General features: G+C 38.3%; 1 protein-coding gene across 1 annotated transcript in view; it reads left to right on the forward strand.

Annotated features, from left to right (window-relative positions):
* The first annotated feature begins 9,165 nt into the window (after positions 1–9,165).
* CFAP70 (cilia and flagella associated protein 70) overlaps positions 9,166–20,443 on the forward strand; it is a 105,074-nt gene continuing 93,796 nt past the window's right edge. Inside the window, exons 1-3 of the mRNA XM_063102963.1 lie at positions 9,166–9,418; positions 11,695–11,797; positions 12,655–12,841. Coding sequence (XP_062959033.1) covers positions 11,735–11,797; positions 12,655–12,841 — 250 coding nt within the window. The 5' untranslated portion in view covers positions 9,166–9,418; positions 11,695–11,734. The remainder of the gene's footprint in view (positions 9,419–11,694; positions 11,798–12,654; positions 12,842–20,443) is intronic.

Genomic DNA, 20,443 nt, shown 5'->3' on the forward strand with positions numbered 1-20,443 from the left:
ATAATATTGAATAATTAAAAAAGAGGTTGCTGAGAGCTTTGCCTTCCAAAATCCAGCTAGATCCATTGGACAGTTATAGTTGGTAGTATGTCAGAACTGTTTTTTTTTTTAAGTTCAGCTCTTTTGACCTAAAAGTAATTTGCATCTTATTTTGCATAAATTGGTATTCCATACACTTAACTTTCCATATAGAAAACAGATCAGTATTACAGGCTGGCCACCAAAAAAAAAAAAAGAAAATAGATTAGTATTAGTATTACTTTTTAAAAAGTGGGTCAAATGCTTACATGCTTAAAATTGATAGCCTACTTTTTTTCTAGTTTTTTTTAAATTGAGGTATGATTGACAATTAAAAATTGCATATATTTAAGGTGTATAGTATGATGTTTTGATATAAGTATACCTTGTGTAATGATTCCCATAATCAAGCTCAAGCTAATGAATGTATCTGTTACCTGCCAGTCATCTTTTTTGTGTGTGGTGGGAACACTTATGATCTACCTCCTTAGCAAATTTCAAGTATACAATACATTGTTATTAACAATAGTTACATTGCTGTACATTAGATCTCTAGAACTTACTCATCTTATAACTGAAAGTTTGTACCCTTTGACCAACTTCTTTCCCCATTTTCCCCACCCTTGGCAACCACCATTCTACTCTGTTTCCCTGAATTCAACTATTTTAGATTCCACATATAAGTGATATGCAATATTTGTCTTTCTGTGTCTGATTTATTTCATTTGGCACAATGTCCTCCAAGTTTGTAGTTTATCCACCTTGTCGCATGTCAGGATTTCCTTCTTTTTTAAGGCTAATATTCCATTTTGTATATATACCATAACACTTGGGGTTGCTTTCATATCTTGGCTATTGTGAATCATGCTGCAGTGAACATGTGAGTGCAGATATCTCAGGATAACTGATTTCATTTACTTTGGCTGTATACCCAGAAATGCTATTGCTGGATCATTTGTACTAATTTTAGTATTTTGAGGAACCTCCATACTGTTTTCCATCCTGGCTGTACCAATTTACATTCCCATCAACAGTATACAAGTGTTCCCTTTTCTCCATATCTTCACCAACACTTGTTATACCTTACCTTTTTGATAATACCCAACTTAACATTTGTTAGGTGATATCTCATAGTTATGATATGCATTTCCCTGAAGATTAGTGATGTATGTGTTGTCCATTTGTATGTCATCTTTGGAAAAATACCTGTTGAGTTCCTTTGCCCCTTTTTTAACTAGGTTATTTGTTTTTTTGTTGTATGGGTTCCTAATACATTTTGGATTTTAGCCCCTTATCAGATATATGGATTTCAAATATTTTCTCCCATTCTGTAAATTGCCTTTTCATTTTGTTGATTGTTTCCTTTGCTGTCCAGAAGCTTTTTAGTTTGTTGTCCTACTTGTTTATTTTTGCTTTTGTTGTCTGTGCTTTTGATGTCATATCCAAAAAATCATTGCTAAGACCAATTTTCAAGGAGCATATTTCCTATATGTTCTAGGAGTTTTACAGTTTCAGCCCCTACATTTAAATCTTTAATCTATTTTCAGTTGATTTTTGTGTATGGTGTGAGATAAGGGTCCAATTATGTGCTTTTGCCTATATAGCCTACTTTATGCTTACTAAAGCTCTGTGAAGATCTTATTTGCCCTTGATTTTTAAAAAATTATTTATGAAAGACATTAAAATTAGTTGCAATTCAATCATAATCGAAGGAAGTGAGGCTTAACATATAATATGTGCTCAATTTATGATTGAATGAGTCGTAAAGCATCTCCCTGGGATAATTGAATGCTAGCTCTTTGGAGAAGTAGTCCAGAAGCTCAATTAGTGCTACAGCAGGATAACTACAAAGCCCATTAGTTTATCCCCAGTACTGAGCAACTACTTATTGAGTTTGTTGACTGCTACACAAGGTATCAGAGAAAATGCAAAGGAAAGAGGTTTGTAGTCTATCAGGAATTCTAAACAAAAATTAGGATACAAAAATTGCGATTGTTAGATTGTAAATTCTGCTGAGGATAAAGAACCCTGTCTATTTTGTTCTAACACCAAACTCCCTGACACAAAGCAGATACTTAATACAGTGGTCTCTCCTTACACGTGGTTTTGTTTTCCTTGATTTCAGTTACCTGTGGGCAACTGTGCTCCAAAAATATTAAATGGAAAATTTCAGAAATAAGTTTTAAATTGCATGCTGTTCTGAGTAGCAATGTGAAATCTCATACCATTCTGCCTGGGGTATGAATCATCCCTTTGTCTAGTGTATCCACACTGTATACACTACCCACTCATTAGGTCAATAGTAGTAGCCTAATACTAGGTCACAGTCACCTCACATCATTTCATCACATAGGCATTGTATTACCTCACATTATCACAAGAAAAAGAAGGGTAAGTACAATAAGATATTTTGAGAGACCACATTCACATAACTTTTATTATGGTATGTGTCATAATCATTTTATTAGTTATTGTTAATCTCTTACTGAGCCTAATTTATAAATTAAAATTTATCATAGGTATATGCATATAGAAAAAAACAGTATTTTAGGGTTTGGTAATATCCATGATTTCAGGCATCCACTGGGGGTTTTGGAACGTATCCCCTGCAGATAAGGGGACCAAATGAATGATTGCAGTAAAAACTAAGGGGAAGAATAGTAAATATCAATTATTTAACAAACTTTGTGTGTGTGTAAGTATTAAGATGTATGCAAGGTGGTATAAGATACAAATTTGCCCTTAGGGAGATAGACCTATGTACAGTTGTGATACAAGGCAAAAGCAAGATACATAGGTAGAAAATAAGCTAAAAGAGATGTAATTAATTTTTTAAAGCTTCATTGAAAATGTTAAATTGGTATAATTACAGTAGCATGCACAAACTGTTTCATTAACAGCTCTGTCCCTACCCCTTTGGGTTGGTGATGACACAAAATTGCTTGTCTATACATTGTGTGCCCAAAAACATAAACTAATAATTCTTTTAAATGCATTTGTCTCTTAAATTTTGTGCGAAACAAAATGTGGAGTTATAAGCCAAAGTTACAATCATACTAGCTTTTAGACTAAGAATTTTTTTTAAAATATATTAGTCTCTTAGATTATCTAAAAAACAAAATGTATAGTTACAAACTTGTTACAATAATACTAGCTTTATAATTGCCCATGTATTTACCTTTGTTGAGATCTTTATTTCCTCATATGGCTGTTAGATACTGTCTAGCGTCTTTTCATTACCTACTGCAGTACTTCCTTGTTCATTTCTTGCAGGGCAGGTATGTTGCTTTGCCTCCCACAGATTTGTCACCCCTTTTCCCCTGGGTGATGGAGCCGCCAAAGATTACTCAAAGCCCATCTCTTTTGAGCAGTGAGAAGCCCCAGAAAGGGGTTAATATCCCAGGACCCTCAAGCATGAGGCATCCTTCCATTTGGGAAATTAACCACGAATTGGGGTTCTCTTCCTGCATTTATTCTCCAGACCAAGAAGTTATAGGAAGAGACATAGGTGGGGTTTTGCTAAGTACAGTTTAACAAGTTTACAATAGAAGCTGGTAACATTCAGTAAAAACAAGTCAGATGACATTCTGTTAGGCAGTTAAGTGATCCACTAACAAAGCCTTGATTTAGCAAACATTCTTTCTCCCTCTAGCAGTTTCTCAGTATCTGAGAATACTTGAGCCAGCAACCTTGCTGTGCCACAAATCTTTATCTCACACCAGAGACTTATAGCCTGAGGAAAATTTCCTGTCCTTGCAAAGTCAGTATTTGAAACTGCAAGGCTTTGGAAAACCAGGCCCTGTGAAGTACATATGCTTTTTAGTATATCCCACATGGGTCTAGTGGTAATGAACTTCCTCAGCTTTTGTTTATCTGGGAATGTCTTAATTTTTCCCTCACTTTTGAAGGACAGTTTTGCCAGATATAGGATTCTTGGATGATAAAAGTATTTTCTTTTATCATTTTGAATATGTCAGCCTATCACTTTCTGGCCTCCAAAGTTTCTGATGAGGAATCTGCCTGTTATATTATTGAGGATCCCTTGTATGTGACAAGTCACTTCTTGCTGCTTTCCAGATTCTTTGTCTTAAGAAAGTTTGATGAAAATGTGTCTTAGTGTGGGTCTCTTTAAGTTAATCTACTTAGAGTTTATTGAGATTCTTGGATGTTTATATCCATGTCTTTTATCAAACTTGGAAAGCTTTTAACCACTATTTATTTAAATATTATCTCTTCCCTTTCTTTCTTCCCCTCCTGGAGCTCCCACAATGTGTATTTTGGTTTGTTTGATTGTGTCCTACAAATCTCTTAGGCTCTGTTCACTTTTCTTCAATCTTTTTTCTTTCCTTCAAACTCCATAATTTCCATTGTCCTATCTTCAAGTTCACTAGTTTTTTTCTGCCTGCTTAAATCAGCCTTTGAATCCCTCTAGTGAATTTTTCTTGTCGGTTATTGTACTTTTCAGCTCCAGAATTTCTTTTTGGTTTCTTTTTAGGTTTTCTATCTGTTTATTGATATTTCCATTTTGTTCATGCACAATTTGCTTGACTTTCTCCATGTCTTTTAGTTCTTTGAGCATCTTTAAGATAGTTTTTTAAAAGTCTATTTTTAATAGATCTGCCACCAGATTTTTTTTCAAGGACATTTTCTGTTCATTTATTTTTTTCTTCCTTTGAATGGGCATAAATTCCCATCTAGTGTCTAGTGTCATCAGACCCCAGAAAAGGTGTTGATTGATATAGACAGCAGGACGGTGGCCATGGAAGTCAGAATCTGCTAAGGAGTATGTAACAACTCACCTGCCAAATCAACTAGCCCTGAAAATGCATGGTGCAGGAGTGTCAGGCCCATACCCAGTCATTGCCTTGTGAAAATTTCATTGAAAATTGTACATTTGAATCTAATAATGTGGTAATTCTGAAAATGAGGTTCTCCTTTTCCCCCTAGTATGCTATTCAATTTGTTACTTTCTTTGTTTTGATGGTTATAGGTTGTCTCTGTGCCAAGGACCAGCCTGATGTGTAAACTTAAGGTCTCAGGTCTTTTCTGAGCCTGTGCCTTTCCCTGGGTATGTGTGGTTACTTTCTAATTTTCCCCATATATGCAGTTGCTTTTGAATATTCTAGTCTTTAATGTCTGGCTCCTAGAAGGAGAAAAAGAGAAAAATGAAGCATAGGGGAAAAGAAAGAGATGCCATCCTTTTTCCCCTGGAAGTCAATTCAGCTGGAGGGAGAGAGACTTGCAACAAGGGTGGGAGGTGCAACAACAATGGCTGCCTTCATCTTTACCTTCACCTCTGTGATCAGAAACAGCAATCAGTGATTAGAGCACAGATAACCAATATTCGGAGGACAGAGTCCTTTTTACCCACTCTGGCTCTCACAAGCTGTGTGCAGGCTGCTCCAGGAACACATGCACAACTGCCTGCCACAGGATGGGTAGCAAATCTTCTCTGGAAAAATGTCTATCCAAGTATTTTCAGGCTGGCCAGTTAGCTCAGTTGGTTAGAGTTGGTGCTGCTAATATCAAAGTCAAGGGTTTGGATCCCCATGTTGGCCAGCTGCCAAAAAACAAAACATAAATATTTTGCCCATTTTAAAATTGGGTAATTTGTATTTTTGTTGAATTGTATGAGTTCTTTATATGTTCTGGATAGTAGACCCTTATTAGATACATGATTTACAAAATATTTTCTCCCGTTTTGTGGGATGTCTTTTTACTTTCTTGATGGTATCCTTTGATGTACAAAAGTTTTAAATTTTGATCAAGTTCAATTTCTTTATTTTGTCTGTGATTGTTCTCGTTTTGGGTGTCATGTTTAAGAAACCATTGCCTAATGCAAGTTCCCAACAATTTACTCCTATTTTTTCTTCTAAGAGTTTTATAGTTTTAGTTCTTATATTTAGGTCTTTGGTCCATTTTGAGTTTATGTTTAATATTGTGTGGGCAGGGTTCCAGCTTCATTCTTTGCATGTGGACATCCAGTTGTCCCAGCACCATTTGTTGCAAAGACTATTCTTTCCCCCATTGGATTATCTTGTCACCCTTGTTAAAAACCAATTGGCCATAAATGTAAGGGTTAATTTCTGAACTGTCAATTCAATTTTATTGATCTATATGTTTATCCTCATGAATTGATTACTATCTTGATTACTGTACTTGATTACTGCAGCTTTGTAGAATGTTTTAAAATATGAAAGTGAGAGTCCTAAAGGACTCTGTTTTTCTTTTTGTTTTGGCTATTTTGGGTTCCTTGCATTTGCATATGAATTTTAGGATCAGCTTATCAATTTCTGCAAAAAAAAGCCAGCTAGGATTTTGATAATGATTGCTTTGAATCTGTAGATCAGTTTGGGGATGAGCAATATATTTGATTGCATTATTGAATGTTGTCAGAAATAAGTTGGCTTTGGAAATAACAGATTAGCTAATTAGAAAAAACTCTTCTGGGGTAATGAGAAAGGATTTTTTGAGATGGTGCATCATTTACTGAAGATCTTTGAAACTCAGAACTAAAGAGTTTGAATTTTATCATTTTTATAGTTTTTTTCTCCCCCAAATTTGTTTTGTATATGTAGATGATTTAATTATGATTCTCAGTACTGTTGTGTTTTCTATGCGCTAAAGAGGGCTTTTTCTGCTTTCTATACACAAGTGGATGTTTTAAACCAGTCAAAAAGTGTTTGAACCAGTTAGCTCAGTAGGTTAAAATGTGGTGCTATAACATGAAGGTCAAGTGTTCGGATCCCCATACACACCGGCTGCCAAAAAAAAAAAGCAAATACCTTTCCTGATAAGGACTAAGGGAAATTCAAGCAGAGAGGCCACTGCTAAGCACTCTAGGAGAATAAAAAACTGTAACACAATTTTTGCTCTCAGGAACTTTAAAAGTGTAATGGGTATTAATTATGTTTAAGGAAGTGACACCTGTTATTTATCCTTGCTTGCCTAAGGCCTTGAAGCAGAGTAATGAGACCACGATCACGAGTGACTTCTAAAATAACAGTTCCCTATCAAAGACTTGACCCTAACCCTAGCTTATTAGTAGAAAGATTGTCATGCGCAAGTGGGATGGCTATCTCAGTGCAAATTCACCCACAACCCTAACTCAGGGAGAAAAATCCAGAGAGAAATGCCTTGCTTAATAGTGCCATAGTTTTGAGAAATTTTATTACCTGTAACATTGCGAGTTTTTAAAGATCTTTTTCTTAATTTTCATAATTTTCATGTTTCTTTGTTAGTATAAATAATAATTTTAAAACTTGGGTCTGATAACTTTGTATCCTAAGCAAGGAGCTTCCCATGGAGAGTGGTTGTATATGTATGTCTGTATTTCAATGATTTGTCAAATGTATAGAAAAGTTGCCAAACAGTGCAAGGAACCACATGCTCCCTTCACCCAGATTCTCAAGTAATTAACATTTCATTGCATTTGCTCCATTGTTTAGCTTGGTTTTTGTCTTGGTGGCTGGCCGGTACAGGGATCTGAACCCTGGACCTTGTTATGTACAACACTGTGCTCTAACTAGCTGAGCAAACTGGCCAGCCCTGCTCACTTTGCTGGTGTGTGTATGTGTGTGCCTGTATATAACAGCAAACAACCTTCCCCATCAGGAAATCAATATCAATACAACACTTCATCCAATCCACAGAATCATTCATATTTTGCCCACTGTTCCAACAATGTCTTTTTCCTTTCTGGTCCAGAATGCTATACAGCAATACATACTGCATTTAGTTGTCATGTATCTTCAGACTCCTTTAATCTGGAACAGTTTTCAGTCTTTCATGTCCTTGACAGTTTTGAAGAGTACAGGCCTTACATTCTATAGGACGGCCCACAACCTGGGTCACTTCGATGGTAGGAATGCCATAAAAAGAATGCTTTGCTTTTCTCAGTGCATCTCACCAGGAGGCACACAATGTAGATTTCTTCCAACACTGGTGTTAACCTTGATCATTTTGGTTACTTTGATTCACTGTTTTCCCCTCTGTAATTGGTTAGTATACCATAGGGAAATGTTCCAAAACCACACCAATATCCTATTCTTCATAAAACCTCCACCATAAAACCTCCAGCCTTGGCATCCATTGAAGACTCCTGTCTGAATCACCCACCTCTATAGTCGTTGCCCAATGGTAATTGTCTAGTTCCATCCTTCCCTCTACACCATGGGTTGGCGTTCTACTGTAAGAAAGAGCTTTCTGTTCCCCCTGCCCTTCATTTATATCAATGTGGTCTTGTGTATTTCTATTTTATTCAATGTGTTGTAATCCATTATTGCCATTATTTATTTCAGTGCTCAAACTGTCCCTGATTTGGCCAATGGGAGTCCCTTCCAGCTGGCTCTTGACACTGCAACATTTTAAAGTGTGTACATTGCTAAGATTCGTCCATGCTGTGTGTAGCTGTAGTTCATTCATTTTGATGCTTACAATATGCCATTTTGTGAGTAAACCACAGTGTATTGATCCACTCTTCTGTGGATTGGCACCTGGGTTGTTTCCAGGTTATTGCTATTGTATTTTGCTATTCCAACTCTATAAAGTAATGTTGAATTTCGAATGTATTAAAAACGTGCATTAACATGATGTACTTCAAGCCTGTTTATTGTACAAATGATGGATATCTTAGAAGCAGCACCATTTTGCACTGTCACCAACTGTGTGAGAGTTGGGCTCACTTTTTAGTCTTCATCAGCATTTCTCATGGAGAGAGATTTCAGTGACCTGTTTTCAAATCTGCTTAGTAAAACTTTTTTTCGTTAAATAAACTTCCTTTTGGTTGGATCCCAGTACTACGGGAGAGAGAAGAGGGAGAGAGAAGAGGGGGAGACGGAAGAGGGGGAGGGAAGAGGCGGGCGGGGAGGGGCGAGAGACAGAGCGATCTCGCGATAGTTGGCTGGTTGCTATAGTCACGGAAACCTCCGAGCGGCCGGTCAGGTCAGGCGGTTCTCCCTCGCGTGGAAGCGCGTCCCTGCCGGGCTCCCCGTCGCGGCCTCGCGTCCCCCGGCCCGCTGTCTCCCGGCTCCTGCCCCCTCCGCTCAGGCCCGGCGCAGCCTCCGGCACAGACCGAGACGCCGCCGGCCGCTCGGCGCGGACTCTCCCCGCAGCCCAGGCCCGCGCGAGGGCGGACGTGGACGGAGCCCCCCGCGCCGTCGGCCCAGACCGCGTTGCTGTCCCCAGACCGGACCCAGCCACATCACCTCCTTCATCCACCCTGCGTGCAATTTTACTTTTCCTCGTAGCTGTTTCTGAGCAGAGAAAAGAAGCACGTGCCTCGTTGGTGCCAGCCCCGCCCCTGAGAGCTCGGACCGTCCCCGGCGCTCGTCCAGTCTCCCGCAGTCACAGTTCAGAGACCCTCCAAACAAGACACGGTGCCGAGCGTCTCGGGCCGTCGGTATGAATGAGCCAGTTTACTTGTCTTCAGGGGCTTAACTGAGCTCTCAGGATAGCGGTGCATATTAATAACCGTATGTGCGGCGCTTCGTAGTGAAAGCTCTTTGGCTACTTCAGGGCGTGTTCACAACAAATGTGAGACAGGTCGGAAGTTGAATTATCCCTTTTACAGAAGGCGAAACAGGCTCAGAGAAGCTAGGCATTTGCCCAGGGTCACATAGTTATTAAATAGGAAAGGCCTTTTGAATCTCCAGTCTTTGTTAAATGACTGCTTGTATTAATGCCACAGAAGAAGTATAAAGTGCCAGAGGTGTTCAAAGGAAAGGCAGATGCGCTGATTAGAAAGCCTCATGGACTAGGAAACATTTGAGCTGGACCTTGGAGGAAGAGTAGGATTTGCCCATTAAGAATGGAGTGGGGAAGAAGGGAAGGATAATTCTGAGGAAGCTGAAGAAATGCAAAAGTTCAAAAGTGACCAAGGGCAGGTGATCTTTGAAAAATGCTAAGCTAGAGCATAGGCTAGGTGAGGCGAGAAGCTGATTGGCATTGCTAGACCCCAGAAGGCCTTGAACATATAGTCGTGTATCACTTAACCACTGGGATAGTTCTGAGAAATGCGTCCTTAGGCGATTCCATAGTCATATGAACTTCAGAGAGTGGACTTACACAAACCTGGATGGTGTCGCCCGCTACACACCTAGGCTACAGGTATAGCCGATTGCTCCTGGCCGGCCTCATCACAAACACGTGAGCGGTGCGTTGTGCAGCCTCTCAGGACGGCTTCGACTTTACTAGGCAATGGGGATTTTTGGCTCCATGGTAATCTTATGGTACTACCATAACATTGTCGTCATTGACCGAAATGTCTTATGCGGGATGGGACTGTAATGTTACAGTTTGCCTTTATTTGGTAGGTGAGAATAAAACAACAATATGATCGCGAACATCAAGGGATTTAAGTGATAAGCTCCCTGATGTCAAGGAATTTAAAATCTGGTGAGGAAGAGAGACACATAAATAGGAGTTATAATCCATGTGATGGGGACGGTGACAGAGGAAGCGGGAGGGGCAGAGCACATAGGAGGGAAGGGGGGCAATGAACTTGGGAGTATAGCTTACTGCATGCCAGTGTGCCAGGAGCTTGGCATAGGTTATCTCATGTGTATCCACCCTTCCAGCTGACACTTAAATCTCCGTTTTAGCAATAAAGGAAGCTGAGTTTCAGAGAAATCTGTTATCTTACCAGAAGTCATGGAACAAGGAAGTGCTAAGTTGGGCACTTAGGCCTTGAAAGAGCCCAGAGACATGGTGTTGAACAAGTGAGCTGAGACTTTTAGGTCACTGGAAAATTGAGGGAGTGGCTGGGAAGAGGCAGAGTAATTATAAAGTCCGAAGGATGCAGAGTGTTGCATTCTTTTTTGTATCACCATTCCTGGGTACACTTAGTGTAGTTTGTCCTCAGTAAAGGTTTGAATCGCGTAAATAACTTCCACTTTGAATGTGTGAATTGAGTTAAAAAAGCATGACCTTGTTTTTTAAAGAAACAAATAGATTCAATTTATTTTTGAAATCGTTTGTGTCCTTAATGTTGTAAAATAATAAGAAAATACTGTCTAAGTAAGACATATGTCAGGAACTTTTCCAATGCACTACCATTCTATGCGGCTACTTCTTTTGTGCTCTTAAAATATGTTTTTGTATGGCTGGCCCGTTAGCTCAGTCAGCCAGAGTGTGGTGCTGATAACACCAAGGTCCAGGGTTCGATCTCTGTACAGGCCAGCAAAAAAAAAAAAAAGAGAGAGAAAGAGAGAGAGAGAAAATTATACAACCTGATATATCAAAAAATATATATATTGAGTATATAAATGTGTATATTAAATATATGAAACTGATATATAAAAATATGTGAAAATTGACATAGTAAATAATCATTGAGGGGAGCCTTACAGATTAAAAAAAAGTTACCAAAGGACATTGTGAAGGATGTGAGGGATGGGAGGGGGAGATAGTGTTCCTATTCTCTTTGTCTCATGATATCTGTGCTTAATGTGTTAATTACGTATATAAGAATCTTCTTAGCACTAACCAGTGGAATCATCCTTGTGACCAGCTCCTTCAAACACTTCTGATCCTGCGGCAAAAGTTGTAAAGCGGGGACTAAACGATGCTGGAGTATGGCACTTCCTCAGGTTCCCCCCTAGTGTTGGTTGGGATGTGATGTGGGTGCTTGTGCAGCTGCTGTACATGACGAGACAGATTTATTCATTCTGTTTACAGAGACCGAAGAAAACCAGAGGGACTTTACCCAGTTGTTGATATGGAGCAGGTGCCATCAACAGGCAGACCCGTGCAGATCACTGTGACAGATGTATATGATCTGGTAAAGTTATTTTTGGAAATCCACAAAGTCCCTAGTTTGGAGAGCACCAGAGGAAGAGCGGAGTTTTGCATCATTCTCTACCTCCAAACCTCCTGGCTTTACACAGCAACTGCCTGTCTCCCCAGTGTTCCTTACTGTTAGAATATATTCAGCAAATCACATTACTGTGTGTCTAAAATATCTGGCAATTTGAATACTAAATTTAACAAGGGTGAAGGAAGAAGTGGTTTTAGTTTTTCTAGATAGCAGTTCATATGTAATTTCTTTTTTCTTTTTTTCTCCTGAGAAGGATCTGAGTTCTTTGAGTTTTTCTTATGATTAATTTTATTTGATGAATTTAAATGATAATACATAATAGTATGATGTAACTATTAAAAATTAGCAGAATAATGAAATGGCAAAATATTCAGTCTTATGAAGTTTAAAAAGCTTGTTCCCCCCCAAAAATGTAATTAATGAGCTCCCCTTTATTTTAAAATGAATATATAAAAAATGTATGTGTCGCACATACATATATATTCATAGCAAAACACTAGAAAATATTCTAAAATATTAATAGTGCTTACATGTAAGATTATAGGTAATTTATTTTACTGTGTGATTTTCTTTTTCAAATATTCCACAATATACTTTTATCATCAGATAAAGCACAATAAATGTTATTCTTCAAAGCTCCAACATAATATCATTTAGCTACAACTAGATTTGTTTAATGATTTTCTACCTACCCCTTTTGTATTTGTGATGTAGCTTGTTAGGAAAAAAACAGAAAATGCTATTTAGCCTGAGTCAAAAAGTATTGCCAGATGTGTAGGAAAATTCTTTATTTGAATATAATTTGAAATTTCTGCCAACAGAAATGTTTTAAAGGAGATAGTCCAGTTACCTTTATTCGTGCAGAATTCAATCAAGTGGTTCTGGGAGACTCTGCAAAAGTTACTGTTTCTCCAGAAGGAACTGCTAAATACAACTTCACTAGCAGTTTGGAGTTCAGTCCTGAAGGAGGAATCACTTTAGACGAACTCGCCCACAAACCTGTGTTCCGTAAGTCCTTGTGTTTCAAAAAATGTTAGATATATGAGTATGTTTTGAGGAGATTCTGAGGTATTTAGTAGCTGTGGTTGGGACAGTTGAACATACCTTACCCCCTTACTCAAGAAATAATGCAGTGGACTTTGAGACCTGCTTCTGGCAGCCGTCACCATGACCTACTAATTTTAATCACTTTGTATCAAAGACCTTTTGACATATGGCTGAGATTTGCAGCCTTTGTCTCCTAAGCTGAGTTGGGAGTTTCTCCTTTGTATTCCTGTATTTAGGGTTGCCAGATTTTGAAAAAGTGAAAAAAACCAAAAAACAAAAACATACTTACACTAAAAAATAATTTGTTGCTTATTGGAAATTCAAATTTAACTGTGCATCCTGTATTTTATCTGGCAACTGTATCTGTACTTTCATATACCCACCGTACTGTATAGCCCTTATCCATTTGCCTCTAGTGCTAGAGGAGATACTTCTTGAAATTAGAGCTCTATATTATTTATTTCAGAATTTCTAGTGCCTAGAAGTATCTGAGACACAACAGGGGCCCAAAAAGTGTTTGCTGAATGAGTGAATGGGTAGATAGTGTCTGTATACACATCTTTACAGTTTCCACCTGCACGGTATTATCCCTAATATAATTTGTTCTTGCACCTATGTACTAGTTTAAACCTTTTTTTTGTTTTAATCTATACCCTTGATTTTTCCTTTTTGTAATTTATTAGTGGCACACATCCTGGGGTAGCTTCCAAAACCCACAGATTCTAAGATTCCAGACCCAGAGAGGTGGGACCTGCAAATCCATTCAGTACCCTAGATTCTGCAGTATATTAGTCCCTTACCTTTCTTTCCATAACAGTCTCTTGGGGCTCTGGGACCCAGTCTAAGGTCCCCACCCTTAACAACCAAACTTAAAATTACCAGAGAAAGAGCCTAGGAAACCGCACCTGGTAATGAGAGTCTCACGTGACTCCTAGGAAACATTGCATCGGAATAGTGATTCCTAGCTCTGGCCTAGCTGGGAATCAGTCATCCATGGAGGCATCCACCTGACCCACACTCTCTTAATACTCCCTTCGTTGCTCTGTGCTTCTTTGTCACCTAAAATAGGCTGAGTAGCCTGATTTCCCTTTTTCCTACCATGTTGGATAGGAAATACAGAACTGAAACATTCTTTTAAACATGTAACTGAGGTCATGAGAAAGAAAGGACAATAGAAGCAGGACCTGAAACTTGGAAATCTGGAACAGCCGCCATTGGTGTACATGTGGTAGTGGTGGTGTGTATGTGGGGAGGGCAGTATTCCAAAACCCAGAGGCCTGGGGTTTAATACTCTTAAAAGGACAGAAGGCCTTGGGCTGCTGCAGATGGGGATTTGAGGCTGAGACCATCTCCACACGACAAGCTAAGACTCCCAAAAAGAATGGTCTAGGAAAAAAAATTTCTACTCACCAGCATCTCTGTCTAGACCCAGGGTAGATAAAAGAATCTGCTCTAAGAATCACAGGCTTGTGCCAACCATTAAAGGGCATATATTTTATTAAAACATACAAGGAACATGTATATAATAAAAATTGGCCATATTCTAGGCCATAAAACAAGTCCTACCATATACAAAAGATTTAATAGCATGCAGATCAAGTTTCCTGACCAAAATTCAACCATCAACAAAATTAGAAATCAATAATAAAAAGATGGCCCCCAAAATCCCATTTGGAAATTTAAAAACATTCTTATGAATAATTCATGGGACAAAGAAGAAATCATAGTAAAAACTGCAAAGCATTTAGAATCAACAGTAAAACACCAAATATCAAAACTTGTGGGATATAGTTAAAGTAGTACTTAGAGGTACATTTATAATCTTAAGTTCATTCATTAGAAATCAAAAAGGATTAAAAACAGAACGTGTTCTGAGAAGATGGAGTAGATATACTTTTCTTGATTCCTCCCTCTAAGTACGACTATAAACCTTGGACAGTAAATACAAAATAAACATAAGAGACTATGAAAGATGGAGAGAAGGAACTTCAAGACCCGAGGAACAACACAGTGGTGAGTTCCTTGGGTTTTCTTTTTGCCTGTATATCCGAGACTTGATGCGGAAGAAACCAGCAACCCAGAAACACCAACAGGTGCAGACCCCCCAAAAGACCAGGAATGGGGCAGCCTAGTAAGACAGGAAACTTTCAGACAATAACTTCTCTACTCCAGCCAAACACCACAGAAAAACATCTGTGGCCCCACCCTCACCCAAGCTGAACAGGGAGCCTAGACTTGCACCCTCACAAAGCTGTAATGAGGTGCCCCAATACCCTGGTGGTGTCCGAGAAGACCATGTAGGGAGCCAGGACTTTTATCCCCTCTGGTGATGAGCCCCCTTCCTGCCCTCCATGGTGTTAGTGGAGACCACATGGGGATCCTAGATTTCTACCCCAAACTGTCAGTAACAAGGTGCTTCTCCACCCCCCAGTGGGGTGGTGTCAGAGGAGGCCTGGTGAGGGAGTCAGGAGTTTCACCATCTACACCCACTGTGGTATTAGTGGAGACCAAGTAAGGAACCCGAACCCCAACTTCCCCTCAGCAGTGATGAGGAGCCCCCCGCTCAGGTGTCAGCAGAGGCTGAATGGAGAACGTAGACTTCCACCCCCACCTTGCAGTAACGAGGAGCACACACCCCCGTGCCCTGTAGGAGCAGTGTCAGAAAAAGCCCAGCTAACACAGAAGCTTTAAGTAAGATCCTGAGTTTCACAACAGAAAGGAAAATTCCAGGTTTCAGCAGAATATCATGTTATTCCAAGAACTGGAATACGTCAAACTGAGTTTAAAAAGACAGTCAGTAGATGCTAACATGAAGATGACGGATATGAGAAAATTATGAGACAAAGATTTTAAAGAGGCCACGGTAAAAATGCTTCAGTGAGCAATTACAAACATGCTGGAAACAAATGAAAAGATAGAAAGACCTAGGAAATAAGTAGAAAATCTCAGGAAAGAAATAAAATATATAAAGAAGAACCAAATAGAAATTTTAGAACTGAAAAATGCAATAACTGGTGTGAGAAGCTCAGTAATGGGCTCAGCAGCAGAGTGGAGAAGACACGTGAAAGGATGAGTGAACAGGAAGACAGAACAATAAAAATTACCCAATCTGAACAACAGAAAGAAAATACATTTAAAAAATATGAACAGAGCCTTGAGACCTCTGGGTCTATAACAAAATATCTAACATTAGTGTCATTGGCCTCTCAGGAGGAGAGGAGAGAGAGGGTGGGGCTGAAAAAATATTCAAAGAAGTAACATGTGAAAACTTCCCAAATTTGGCAAGAAACCTAAACCTACAGATTCAAGAAGCTGAGCAAGCCCACCACAGGATAAACTCAACAAAATCTATGCTAAGAATAATCATAATTAAACCTTTGAAAACTAAAGACACAGAAAAAAAAAAAAATCTTTAAAGCAGCCAGGGGAAAATAATTAGAATGACATCAATTTCTTATTAGAGACCTTGGAAGGATAAGGGGACTAGGAAGGGGGGAGGGGGAGGGAGAAGGGAAAGGGGAGATATTGGATATGGGGCATAAAGAATAAGTATGACTTGTAATGATGAATATGCTAATAAAAACATTTTAAAAAAGAAAACCACAGAAGTCAGAAGGAAGTGGCAAAATATTTTCAAAGTTTTAAAATAACTGTCAACCCAGAATCCTATACTGATAGAAAATACCCTTCAGATATGGAGAAGTCAAGACATCCTTAGATAAAAAAAAATCGGAGAGTTTTTCACCACAGACCTACGCAAAAAGAATGGCAGAAGGATATTCTCTAAATGGAAAGGAAATGACAAAGGACCTTGGGATATCAGGAAAGAAGAAAGAACATGGTAAGCAAAAGTTTGGATACATAAAGTAAACTTTCCTTCTTCTTGAGTTTTCTCAGTTGGAACAAACTATAAATAACACTGTCTGATGTGGTTCTAAACATATGTAGAGAAAATAAATGTACAAAATCAATTATATTTCTATATACTAGTGATAAATACATCAACACCAATATTAAAAATACAACACCATTTATAATTCTTTTAAAAATGAAATACTTCATGTAAATCTAACAAAACAAATATCAGACTTATATGCTGAAAACCAGACATTGCTAATGAATGAAATCAAATAAGGTCTGTATAAATTGAGGGACATACCATGTTCATGAACTGGAAGATGCAGCATAGTCAAGATGTCAGTTTTCTCCAGACTGATACACAGGTTGAGTGTAATTCCCATCCAAATCCCAGAAAGATTTCCTGTAGATTTAGAAAAGCCTATTTTAAAATTTATATGGAAAGGCAGAAGAGCTAGAATAGCTAAAACAATTTTGGAAAAGAATAAAGTGGGAAGAATCGGTATCCTGATTTCAAGACTTATACTAGGTACAGTAATCAAAACTGTGTGGTATTGATGGGGAAATATATATAAATCAATGGAATGGAACAGAGAACCCAGAAATAGACCCATCCAAATATGCCCGATTGATTTTTTTTTTACAAAAGCGCAAACCCAATTCATTGGAGAAAAAAATAGTTCCTCAACAAATGATGCTAGAGCAATTGGACATCTATAGGTAAAAAAATGAACCTCAACTTAAGTCTCACAGCTTATACAAAAATTGACTCAAATGGATCACAGACTTAAATGTAAAATGTAAAACAACCAAACTTTAAGAAAAAATCAGAGGGGAAAATCTTCAGGATCTAAGGTTAGACAAGGAGTTCTTAGACTTAACACCAAGCATGATCCGTAAAAGAAAAAGATCTAATGAACTGAACTTCATCAACATCAGAAACTGTTGCTCTGTGAAAGATACTGTTAAGAGGATGAAAATAGAAGCTACAGAGTGGGAGAAAGTATTTGCAAACCACAATGTGACAAAGCACTAGTATCTAGAATATTTGAAGAACTCTCAAGACTCAGCAGTAAAAAACCCCAAACAATTCCGTTAGAAAACAGGCAAAAGACATGAAGAGACATTTCACCAGAGAGGATATGCACATGGTATGTAAGCACATGAAAGGATATTTAGCATCATTAGCCATTGGAGAAGTGGAAATCAAAACCACAATGAGACACTAGTACACACCTATTAAAATGGCTAAAATTAAAAATACAGCACCAAATGCTGACAAGGATGCAAAGAATCTGGACCAGTGACACATTGCTAGCGGAAATGCCAAGTGGTACAGCCACTCTGGAAAAGAGTTTGGCAGTTTCTTTTTCTTTTTTTGTGACTCACTGGGCTTGAACAGTTTCTTTAAAAACTAAACATGCAAACTACCATATGATCCCGCAATTGCACTCCTGGTGCAATTCCAAGAAATGAAGACTTATGTTCACAGAAAAACCTGTACGCAATTGTTTGTAGCAGCTTTGTGGTAAAAAACTGGAAACAAGCCAGATGTCCTTCTGTGGATTAGACAAACTGTGGTATATCCATGTTATGAAACACTACTCAGCAACTGAATAAGCTGCTGATGCGCACAGTAACCTCAGTGGATCTCCACAGAACTGTGCTGAGTGAAAAAAGCCAATTCTGAAATGTTTCATAATTGTTATGATTCCATTTGTAAAATATTTTTGAAATGACAACGTGTAGAAACGCAGAACAGGTTAGTGGTTGCCTGGCATTAAGGAGGAGTTAGGGGTGTGAGGGAAGTGGGCGTGGCTACTAAAGGGTAGTGATGGAAATGCTCTGTATATTGACAGAATCCTGGTTGAGATATTTTACTATCGTACAAGATATTACCATTGGGAAAACCAGGATACAAGGAACCTCTCAATATTATTTCTCACTACTGCATAAGAACCTACAATTATCTCAAAGTAAAAAGTTTAATTTTAAAAAGTAAATCCATTCTTAATGGGGAAAAAGGCATCTTTGGTAGGAGTGAGAAGAATCTTGAAACCCAGCACCACTTGGGCATTCCGTGCTGCAGTGAAATGACATCACTGTCTGCTCAAGCAGGAAAGAAGTACACGAATTGGAGTCACCACCAAGAGGAAGGCACTCACCAGATGTGTTCCCTGGACCCTGGACTCCCCAGCCTCCAAAACTGTAAGAAATAAACTTCGTTTTCTTTGTAAATTAAAAAAAAAGTACACAAATTAATGTGTTTACCTAAAGACACCGCTCCTCTGCATGGAACCCACACATTATACTAAAAGCTGTGAAAGCTGTGAAAACAGGAAAAAAAAATTCTTTCTGAAGACCACGGGTACCTGTCATCTTCCCTTGGCTTCTCAAGATCGACTACTCCTTGCAGAGAACTTCTTTCATCTGATTCACCAAGGATTAAGCTGTAGAAAAGAAAGGTTCCTCTTTGCAAGTGGGACTTTGGTAACAGTGTATAAGTCTCAGATGGTAAAAGAGGACGCAGACTACTTCATTTTTGAAGTTCTGAATATATTAAAAAATGAAGAAATGCCAAAATTGGTTACAAAAATGATTAATTATGGTATATTTTAAAGGTCTATCTTTAATAAATTGATGATCTTGAGAAACAAAGAGATTAGAGCAAATGAATTAAACATTCAAGAAGCTAGAAAATTAACAGTACCTCAAAGGAAGTGTCTAATAATTAAGATAAGAACAAAAAATATTGAAGTGGGGAAACAAGCAGTAGAGAAGATCGACAAAACAGAAAACTGCTTCTTTAAAAGGCCAACAAATAGATAAACCTCTGGCCTAACTGAGCCAGGAGGGGGCGGGGAAGGGGGCAAACAAACAACGTTGGGAAGAAAATGGGCCATGACTACAGATAAAGTACAGTTTTGAAAATTATAAAACAATATTCTACCAGTACTTTTGAAAACTTAGACTAGTGGAAAGTTTCTTAGAAAAATGAAAATGGGAATAATCTAAACAGGTGGAGGGGGAGCCTACAGAGTAGCAGAGACTTAAGAGACATTAACTAATCACAATGTACGGACCTTATTTGGATCCTGATTCAAACAAACTATAAAGAAGATGCTGTCGAGGGACATGAAGGTTGAACAAACGGAAAAGCATACCATGTTCTTAGGGATGCTTGACACTATAAAGATGTCATTTCCCCTAAGTTTAGCTGTAAATTTAATGTGGTCTCTATAAATCTGTCAATATTATATTTTTAAATTCTAGAGTTCTTACAGAAAAAAAGTTTTTAAAGTAGGAATAATCAGGAAATTCTGAAAAGAAGGATAGTGAGGGGTTATTAGTTCTACATGACAGTAAAACATAGTAAAAACCGTAATAAAACGATGTGGTACTGGGACATGCATAGACGTATAGATCATTGGGACAGACTAGAAGGTCCAGATATACTCATCGTTACTTCTAGTAAGTTCACATATGATTAAGATGACAGTTCAAATCTGTGGGGGAAAAGATGGGTTATGTAATCAATGTTGTAGGGACACCGAGGTAGCTATCTAGCATAAAAATGTCGACAATATCTCAAAATTACACCAAAATAAATTCCGGATGGGTAAAATGTGTCTAAAAAATTAAACCATGGAAGTACCATAGGAAATTATGGATTTAAAATAATTAATCATAGAGTGGTGAAGCCCA

The sequence above is a fragment of the Cynocephalus volans genome, chromosome 7 (assembly GCF_027409185.1).
Source record: "Cynocephalus volans isolate mCynVol1 chromosome 7, mCynVol1.pri, whole genome shotgun sequence".
In the NCBI taxonomy this organism is placed as follows: domain Eukaryota; kingdom Metazoa; phylum Chordata; class Mammalia; order Dermoptera; family Cynocephalidae; genus Cynocephalus; species Cynocephalus volans.